The following is a 10,170-nucleotide window of genomic DNA, read 5'->3' on the forward strand; positions in this document are numbered from 1 at the left end:
TTATTTTATACATTTTATATATATGTATCGTGATATACATATATTAATTATATATATTAATTGAATGCACATAGATTTCTAACATTTATCATGTCAGAAGAATGCATAACAATCAATATTTATAGAAATTCCACTTTGTCCCAAAAAGTCTTTTAAAGTTTTATTGTAAGAATTTTTTTAAGAAATTTCCTCCCCTCCTATTATTTTTAAAATGTAATACACAAAGAAATTGTTAATATAGACAAAGAAATTCATTTTAGAGATGCTTTTTAAAGATGTAATTTTTGAGATGAGATTTTTAAAATTTGTGTTATAATTTATATTGTTGTATGTTATGAGAAATAAAACTTAATAATTGTTCCCAGCTGAAAATGTGAATCGCGAGGACTTAATCTTTGCATACAAGGAGTCTTGCGCTCGTCACGCTACCAAACCTTTGCAAAATGTTTTAATTCAACTCGAGGTAAATAGATCATTTACTTCATAATATTCTAAGTAATTACATTTAATTCTATACAGTCATTTTTTGTGGTGTATATTAAAAACATTATTAAATTCAAGTGTGAGTAATATGTTGCAATAAAATAATAATCTCAAGTTCTATGCATTTGAAAGTTGTTTATTTGACAAAAACGCTGAGTTGACTGAAAGTTTTTTTTTTATTCTTTATCGAGGCATTTCGTTATCATTGCACATTTTGTATATGTTTCTTATTTGTGCTAGTATTTTACTATTATAATAAGATTCTTACCGAATAAATAGAATCGTAATAATGCACAGATATATTTCTTTGAAGAAAAGTTTTATAAGTTTTGACATTCAGAGAAACAGCAAGAAAAAAAGTTTTGGCGTTTACTTTCACGTATTTTCATTCTTGTTACATAGAATTTAGATATATCTCAAGACCGTTGCGAGGAGCTGAATTTGAGAGGAGAAATCTTGAATCAGAATCATATCGAACCGTTAGAGGAGATATTGAAGAGAGTACAGTTTAATAAAGTTATTTTGGAAGGAACATCTCTTACTGATGAGGTATTTCTCTAAAAAAGATATATTATTATATTTTTAATATGTACATATACTGTCTATATTAATGAGCTATTGCTATTACAGAGTTCCGTGATATTATTTGATATGATGGAATATTATGAATCCGTAAGACACTTAAATATTTCATCTAATCCAGAAATCGGAGTGCGCGGCTGGCAAGCGTGTTCGCATATGATTAAGAAGGTATTTATACAATCAATCAAATAATTTTTAAAAGATAACTTATATTAATCGTAAAACTGTTTTTTAAAATTACTTTTATTTTTATTTTAATTAATTTTGTATAGTTATATATGATAGTATCATTATGATATTATGTATTTAAAATGAAAGTGCTAGAAGTGCAATTAATATAGTTCTTATTTGTTTAGACTGAGAGTTTAGAGGATTTTGAAGCAGGAGACATAAAATTTGATGAACAAAACATGAACATTCTGACACGTGCGCTACGAGTAGTTTGCCATTTACAAGTCCTTAAATTGGAAAACTGTGGATTGTCGGGGAGAGCAATTATCATGCTTGGTATTGATCGTGTAACAATTTTTTCTTATGCATTAGAATATTGTGTATTATATTGCATTTACAATATAATTATGTTGTTTGCAATTTGTTAATAGAGTAACATCATCACAATTTTTACGAGAAAAAATAAGTGTTATATTAAAACATGTTATTATAATTATTAAAATGAAATTTAAAAGATTTCTTTATAATTATTTCACATGAATTATGACTCTTTGTTTTTTTAACAGTTACAGCCCTAAAAATAAATAGTGGTATACGAGAACTATATTTAGCCGATAACGGACTTGACTTATACGATGCTATACAGCTTGGATCTCTCTTAAGAATGAACAATCAGTTGCAATTGCTTGATATTAGGTATGTGATAATTAAGAACGACTTTTTTCCGAAAACTTTTTTCGAAAATATAATGTGTATGTAAAGTATATTAGTATTTTTTTTAATTTGACCTTTAGATTTCTGTAAATATTTTTAAATTTACGAATATTAATAAAAATTGTATGTATAATTAAAGAACATAAGAGCAATATTTGTATGTGTAAATTTGCTTTATTTTTATAAGAGACATGTATTATGCTTAAGCAAGTAACGATGTTAGTACACATTTTTTTTGTTTTTGAAATTGTTTTTTCTTAGTAATAATAACGTCCAGGATGATGGAGTACGAGATATACTAGAGGGTCTGATCAATCAAGTGAATGAGGATAAAACTGGTAAAGGACTTAGCATCCTGATATTATGGAATAATCGTCTGACCAAGAAATCATCACCTTACTTCTCGAGAATTATAGTATGTATTACGAATGTAGCTTTTAATATATTGCTTTTAATTATTGGTACATATTTTACGATAATAATAATTTTTGTGATTTATATAAATGATTGTAATTTATAATTTTTTCGCAAATGAATTTTATTTAACGAGATTACTACATTAATTATTAGAAATGTTATTTTATTACATCAATTATTTTTAGCGTGTTTTCTTATATATATCTTTATATTATTTATATTATTTATAAATATCTTATATAACATAATTGGGAATAACAAAATTATTTTCAATTATTAGAGTAATAATTTATATTTAATTCATACAAATCGCGAACGAAAGAAAATTTGAAACTTTTAAATTAGTAAAAGTTAAATATAAAAAAATAATAATAAAACAATAAAATGTATGTTGTTTGTAACTCGCTCTATTATACAATAATTATGTTTAGGCATTATCGAAAACCTTAGAGACTCTGAATATTGGCCAAAATATGTTAACGGATGAGACATTGAGCATCGTTAATGAATCATTGAAGCAAAATCGTGTTCTCCTACAATTAGGCATGCAATCTACGGAACTCACATGCGATGGAATAATTACACTCGCTGAAATAATGGAGACGAATCAAGTTTTGCAGGTAAAATTTTCGTTTATGCTTTTAATGCTTCGCTGTTATATCACACCTTTCTTCTGCAGAGGATAGATTTACGAGACAACACTATACAGATGCGCGGAATGCATGCTCTCGTGAATGTTATGAAAAAGAACAAGACCATTACGCAGATTGATTTGGATGACAAACCTCGGATAAGAATAGTGAGTGTTAATATTTATTTTATATAGAAAGTTTTGCATTTATATATAATGTTTTTATTAAGAATTTATGAATAACAAAATATTATTCGTGCAATTTGTTTAAAAACGTTTTATGATTGTGTGTACACACAATTCTTATGTTTAATAATTATCTTTATTTTTCAAACGCAAAGGATGGTCCCTTGCACGAATATAGGGTAATGGCTGCGGAGATTCGCAATTGTTGTAGCCAGAATGAGGAACGCCGTCTACTAGAGGAATCCACCGAGGATGTTGAGAGTCCACGGCATTCAAACCGATTGCTGAACGCGAGTTCCCGTAAGATCTCGCTTACCTGTCAGACACTGCCAAGTCCGTCGCGATCGGTGATGTTAGCCGCCGATGAGCCGGCAACGCGCATGCTGGAGCCAAAGCGCACTAGCGGAGGCCGTTTGCGCTCCCCGGCTCCCAGTCCTATTCCCTCTCCCGTGGCCAGTCCAATCCCTAGCCCATCCCGGAATCGCTTCGTCGTGTGTCGAGTATCGGAAGCATCGTTGCGTTCTGCCGACTCCTCGGTGTCCTCTTCGCCGGTCACACCACCGTTCCTCGGTTCCTCCCCTTCTCTCGGTTCTTCCCCGTCTTTCTTCCCCAATACAAGCGGTGGTCCGTCGCGGTTCCGCGTGTCGGTCGTCGAGTCGGCCGGCGCCGACCGCTCATCGCCCAAATCGGTCGTCGCATCCTCCAGCGGCAGCTCAGTCACAATCGGTTTTAATGTCACACTCAACACGGCCGACTCTGACGATCATGGCAGCGCAACCAAGATGGACACGCATGTGACGCAGACCGCTAGCGATAGCACAACCGCGTCCGTAGATACGCTTAATGTAGTTGCGACATCGACAAAAATATCCCCAAACAAAGATATTGCCAAAAGTGAAGATAGTTATGACAAAGAAACGAAGGGAAAGGAGGAACGATCGAATGTACACCAAGCTGAACAGCGATTTTGGACGGATGAGAGGATTACTGGAATGTGTAGGAGTGAACGCGATGCAGTAACGAAAGCTGAAGAAGAGCGATTAGTTCAGAATGACACAACTGCGATGTTGCAATCTGAAAGAAACGAGGATATCATGACGATTCGCAACATACATTGCGATGTGGCAGCGAATCAGAACAACGTTACGAGAGATCTCGATAGTATTGCGACGCCCGATAGGGATACTAAGGCAATCGAAGATCAACGCATTGTGTATATGAGTACAAAAGAACTACAAGTACCTGCATATTTGAACGAGGATACGGCCTCGATGGGGATTAGCGTAGTCGAGGATAAAGCCTTGATAAAATCATCCTCAGATGACACATCAGAATTGCGCGTAAATCGGTCGACTTCTGAAGGATTGTCCTCTTCCGCTTTGGAGTCTTCCGTAAATACTACCTCGACTCGCATAGCAGAGTCACGAGAACAGGCGAACACGTCAGTGCAGAGGCATAAGTCCAGTCTAGAGAAACTTCTGTCTTTGTTCCAGCATCCTGGCCAATTCTTCTCAGACTCTTCAAGCGCTGCCGCGGACACGAAAAGTTCTTTGCATGAGAATGTAAGTGGCATGATGGCATTGGGCGATAAGCTGCAGCAGTACCTGAAAGAAGGCCGAACTAAGATTAACACTGAAAGTTCATGGTCTTCAGAACCTGGATCTTTGTTGAGAAACAGATCAGTGAGAGTAAACGTATCGCAATTACAGAGTCTGACCAACATATTCGCATCTTTCAAGCTCGAGCCTCAACCAAGTCTCATTGAACACAGTAAGTTTTTTGGTCAAGCGAAGGATCAGAATACAAATGTTAGAGAGAAAGATTTAGAAAAATCGACAGAAGTCAAGATTGCGAGGATAAATAAAGAAGATTTATTTAATCAGAAGAAAAACCAAGTTGCGAGAGACGATGGCAATAATCTGATTGGGCAAGAGATCGGCAAAAGTAATTCATGTAGTCAAGAGCGAAATCGGATTACCGAAAATGATGAGAGTAGTTTAATCGTTAAAGAAAATAATCAGATCATTGTCAGGAATGACGAGGACGATTTATTCGTCCAAGAAAATAATAAAGTGGAGAAAAACGATGAAAAGAAGTCGTTTGATGATATCAAAGACGATGAAAAGAATTTAATCAGTCAGGAAGAGAATCAGGTTTTGAACGATGAGAATAATTTATTTGTTCAGATAAAAAATCAGGTTGTAAAAACCAAAAGAGATTTAGAAGATCAAGAGAAGGAAGAAGTTGTTAGAAATACTAATAAAAACTTTGAGAATCAGGAGAAGATTCAGATTATTAAAGACAATGAAAATGTACAAGATCAAGGAAGAAATGAGGTTGCAAATAATAATGAGCACTATTTAATCAATCTGGAAAAGATGTCTGCGAGAAGCAGCGAGAACTTGGAAGATCAGGACAATAGGATTGCGAGAAATGAGAAAGATTCCATGGATACACAAATTGTACATATTAATGAAAAGAGTGTTAAGGAGGACAGTGTGCGTTGCACAGATAAGTTACAATGGACAAAGTCTGACCTTAGTGATCGACTGTTACCTGAAAGTGTGCAATCAAAGGACGATTTTGTTGCTAATTTAGTATTAGATAGCGGCTATGTCGAGCCGAATGTGGCGGCTTCATCGTTGCCGGCGAGCAAATCCATTGTATGTATAGATATAAAGTTAACGGATGTAGCCGGATATTCTGCTTTAGAATTAAGTAAGACCGACAGTACAGGGTGTAATGATGATTTTATTAGTAATGATGAGAATCGGGGAGAGCGTGATGACGCGCAGAATTTAGGACATACAGAGCGTAATAATATTGAACGCTTAAAACGCGACAATCTGGAAGATTTAGAATACAACAGAGCGAAAGTTTTAGGGAATAATGACACAGAGTGTTTAGAACATAATGATACAGTTGGAGAAGCGGATGCCTTAACGGCGAGGATATGTGATACAACCACGGACAGTATTAATCAGACTAGTGATAATAGTTTTCCGATTTGTAACATAGGGCATGATAGGAAAACCGTAGATAGCGTAAGTACTACGAAATTGTCGATGAATACGGACGTCGGCATGATTAAATATTCACCAGGCAACTGCGGGATGTTGTTGAACGATATCTGGGCATCGTCGACATTAACAGATAACGTCGAGATGCCATCGAAATCGTTGAAGGACGTTGACTCGGATCACTTAAACGAGGAAGTTACCAATAGCATGTGCTGCGTTGTTGACCAAAATCATCGATGCGAATCTATAAAGAGGAAAGAGGAGAAGGAGGACCTAGTGGAAGTCCTTGATAATGATGCTTGCCGCATTTCCGCCGACCATAAAAGTACAAGTGTAAATATTAAGGTAAAACCATGTGAATCGGTGACGACGAATTCTGGGAGCCAGGAGGCGCTCGGGGAGCATCTTGAAGGACAGTTTTTCATGCCAAATAATATCGATACACAACATCGAACTATTAAAGAGACCGAGAAACAGCCGGAAGACGTCAACGATAGTAGGCGAATCGATCCGACCATTCTCGTCACGCCGTCGTATGAGACATCTGCAAATCTAGACAAGTCCGACGCAGAGGAGCTCATATTCTGCATGACGGATATCTCCACGGACGGCACATCCATTGAGGACGAGCTGTCGCCGAGCGTTCCGTCCAGAAATTCGCCAAATGAAGGTCCCAAGGTAACGGAGTCATATTTCGAGCTGTCTGCTTCGAGGACTACATCGACGAGCACGCTGCTGATCGAGAATCCCGAGAGTTTGCACAGGAACAGCCAAGATTCTGGTATCGAAGAAACCGTTTTGACGATCGACGACGCTGTCGTCGGAACGGTGGACATGCATCCATTGCCGCCGCCTCGTAGCAGTCTTCAGGAGAGCGTGGACTCCGGGATAGAGTCGGAGTGCTCATCGATATGCATCAAGGCAGAATCCGCAGCCGAGCGGACACTGGAGGTTGGCATGGTCCCGAAGAGACCCTCGCGCGACGACACCGGTGTGGATGATGACAATGACGAATACGGAGAATTCGCGTCGGATTTCTTAGCGAGGGAGGCAGAACTGGTAGATAGCATAAACGACGGCGTCGCGCATTCGTACCTCAACAGCATCAAATGTACGTTCGTCAGTACGGCACGGCCAGTCTCCGACGAAGACATCGCGCACCCTCCCGCAGCCGTGCATGGCACTAGGTGAGTATATTGATCGCGGGTACCGGGCGGTGCCTTCTTCTCAGCTTCTTCGGAACTTCCTACAAGAATCCTAGAATGCATTACGCGTGATATACACTCGACGTGTCGCGTGGCTTATAATCTCAGCAACATAATCACGACAGATGAGAAGAAATGTGTGGCAAATATTCCGCACCGGGGAAAAATATGCTTACAGACATTACTCTCACCAATATGTTGTCACATGTTGAAAAAGCCAGACAATTCATTTGGGATTTAGAGAATTATTTAATTAAGAGAACAATATAAATAAGTTCTCTTCGGTTCACCACAATTTCCATGGCAGTTCAATCAGATATAAATTTCACTTAAAATTGAGTTTTCTTGATACTTATGTGATTTCGTCATACTAGTCTTTCAGCTCAAAATTGATTAAGAAACAAGAATAACAATATCTGCAAAGATTGCATACTTGTGAATGGACGACTTACGCTATGCATTTGTGTGAAAGAGCCATACATTCTAAGTGTTTACATGACTGATGGAAAAGATATTTCTTTCACTACTTCGACTTTTCTTGGCTTTCTGCTTATTCGCTTTTGCAACTCACGGCATCAGCTTTCGTTGTTGCTATTGCTGGGAATGTTTAAAGAAGAGAACTTCAAAAAGTTTCGAATGCTCTGCCCATTGTGAATTAAATGTAACGAAATGTTAGAAAATAATTATTAAACAGGACGAAGGAATAGAATTATCTCGTTTCTTTTGCAGAATTATTATGAGCGTTCGAAAATCTTCAAAGACTCACGCGTTGTCAAGTTTCTACTTTCAACTTAACTTTTACCTTGCACTTTATTGGCTTCTATCTTTTTGCTCCCTTGCTAAATTATTTTGACCTCGTCTATTTTTAGTAAACACATTAATATCTTTGCTTTATTAACAAATTGTTTAAAAGAGAAGTTCAATTTTTACACTTGTTTTATATAATTTATAATTTTGTGTTTCTATCTTGTCTATATACATGTATATTTTCCTCTTATTGTGTACATTTTCCTTTTAATGCTTCCTTTGCTGTTGCATCTTTATCATGAAAACTTCAATATTGTATACAATTTTAGTAAATTGGATATAGTTACAATTTTACAATAGCTATAGTACAGTTTTACAACAAATAATTAAATTATAAATTTTAACTTCTTCTTTATTGTCTAAGATTTTATTTAATTGTTTGAAAGTTTATGCACAGCTTTTCTTTCAAAATGCAAAATGCACAATTTATATATTCGCACAAATATTAGGAATTATGGAACAAAGAAAATGCTTTATTTTTTGCAGCCCGAAATAATGCAGCAAAAAAAGAAGAGAAGAAAGCAAAGGATAGTAAAGGGAACAAGGCAAACGCGAGTGAATTTAATGTCGGCGATGATGAAATCGACGAATTGAAAGAAGTGATGACGCAGCTCGAGCCAAAGTATCGGCGCTATGCCAACTGGCGAATTTGAATGCTATTTGAAACTATCTATCATTCTTTCGGAGGTCGTTGATGCAAAACAGATGCACGCTTGGCTCCAAGGACTGTTGATTCCGTGAACACTTACAATTATTTACTTACATCCTTTTATGGATTCTTAGGTTCATATATCTTTGATATTATAGATTCTTGGTTTTCTTTTCCTTCCGCGCTTTTGCGCTTAGAAGTTCTTAGTTTCTAGACAAACTTAAAGACATTTGCCATTACAAATTTTGACGAGTATGAATTAGGATTTTATATCACCTATTTTAATCATTGTTACTATGATAATTGTGTTAATATAATAATTGTGTCCTCTTTTCAATAATTCTTGTTTCATGATATTTGATAGTATTTTTATGTATACAGGTATTTCGGTACCATCTTTGTGAATTCGGATTATTATTATGAATAGTACTATAGTACCATAATATCCTGCATATGTAACACTTTATGGATCTTTATCTTTCATTTTATATTCTTGAATCTGTAAAGTAATGTATTTTCGCAAATCCATATTCCACAGATCTTTGGAGTTGTTGCATGTTGAAATAATATGCGGAATTAATTCACAACGCGAATTTTTTGACGACCCCATGGTATGTATATGAAGTACACATAATAATAAGCGAGCGTTGAAAACTTAATTTTTAACTATAATAAGTATCTTGTATATAGCTAGTTTTTTGTCGATTATTTTTTATTTCGCGAAGAGGCGCAACTGTTGGAAAATAGGGGAAGATGAAATAGAAAATGTACAGTAGACGATCGATTCTAGTCCCGAAGACAGTCGATCTGTCTTGGGAAATTATAAACTTAACATGCACCACTGTCTCTCGCCGCGCGTAGATATTACACGCTGGCAGTGATTAATGTAACGCCAGTGCTTCTTAAACTTACAAAACACGGGACACCAAAGGAGATAGAGTTTTTTCTTTGTCGTGCCTCTGAAGATTTTCCTTAAGCAAGCGAAAGTTACAACTATAGGGTGTTCCACTACACAATCATTGACGATGTCCTTTCAATTAGAAGTTAAATTGAAAACAGAGTAAGCGATGGTTTCAGCATTGATGCAACAATAAATAGTGAATAGAAATGTTAAAAATTGCTAATTTTTATTAAACAAATATCTATATTATAAATAAAAGAATATCTCTGTATGCATGTGTATGAAAGGACATCTGAACGGAGAAGAACACCTTGTATATAAAACATAAGGAATAGTATAAACTTTTTCAGTGTAACTTTCTTTTTATGATTAAATCTTATTTGTGTTGGATGAATTATAGTGCA

At 35.9% G+C, this 10,170-nt stretch overlaps 1 protein-coding gene across 1 annotated transcript in view; it reads left to right on the plus strand.

The window, feature by feature from the left end:
* LOC108692835 overlaps nt 1-8,772 on the plus strand; it is a 10,755-nt gene extending 1,983 nt beyond the window's left edge. Inside the window, exons 3-12 of the mRNA XM_018201339.1 lie at nt 366-463; nt 886-1,032; nt 1,114-1,233; nt 1,422-1,572; nt 1,803-1,932; nt 2,212-2,365; nt 2,799-2,987; nt 3,047-3,166; nt 3,340-7,391; nt 8,703-8,772. Of these exons, the coding sequence (XP_018056828.1) occupies nt 366-463; nt 886-1,032; nt 1,114-1,233; nt 1,422-1,572; nt 1,803-1,932; nt 2,212-2,365; nt 2,799-2,987; nt 3,047-3,166; nt 3,340-7,391; nt 8,703-8,712 (5,171 nt within the window). The 3' untranslated portion in view covers nt 8,713-8,772. The remainder of the gene's footprint in view (nt 1-365; nt 464-885; nt 1,033-1,113; nt 1,234-1,421; nt 1,573-1,802; nt 1,933-2,211; nt 2,366-2,798; nt 2,988-3,046; nt 3,167-3,339; nt 7,392-8,702) is intronic.
* The last annotated feature ends 1,398 nt before the right edge of the window (nt 8,773-10,170 follow it).

Source organism: Atta colombica, unplaced genomic scaffold (genome assembly GCF_001594045.1).
Source record: "Atta colombica isolate Treedump-2 unplaced genomic scaffold, Acol1.0 scaffold83, whole genome shotgun sequence".
Classification (NCBI taxonomy): domain Eukaryota; kingdom Metazoa; phylum Arthropoda; class Insecta; order Hymenoptera; family Formicidae; genus Atta; species Atta colombica.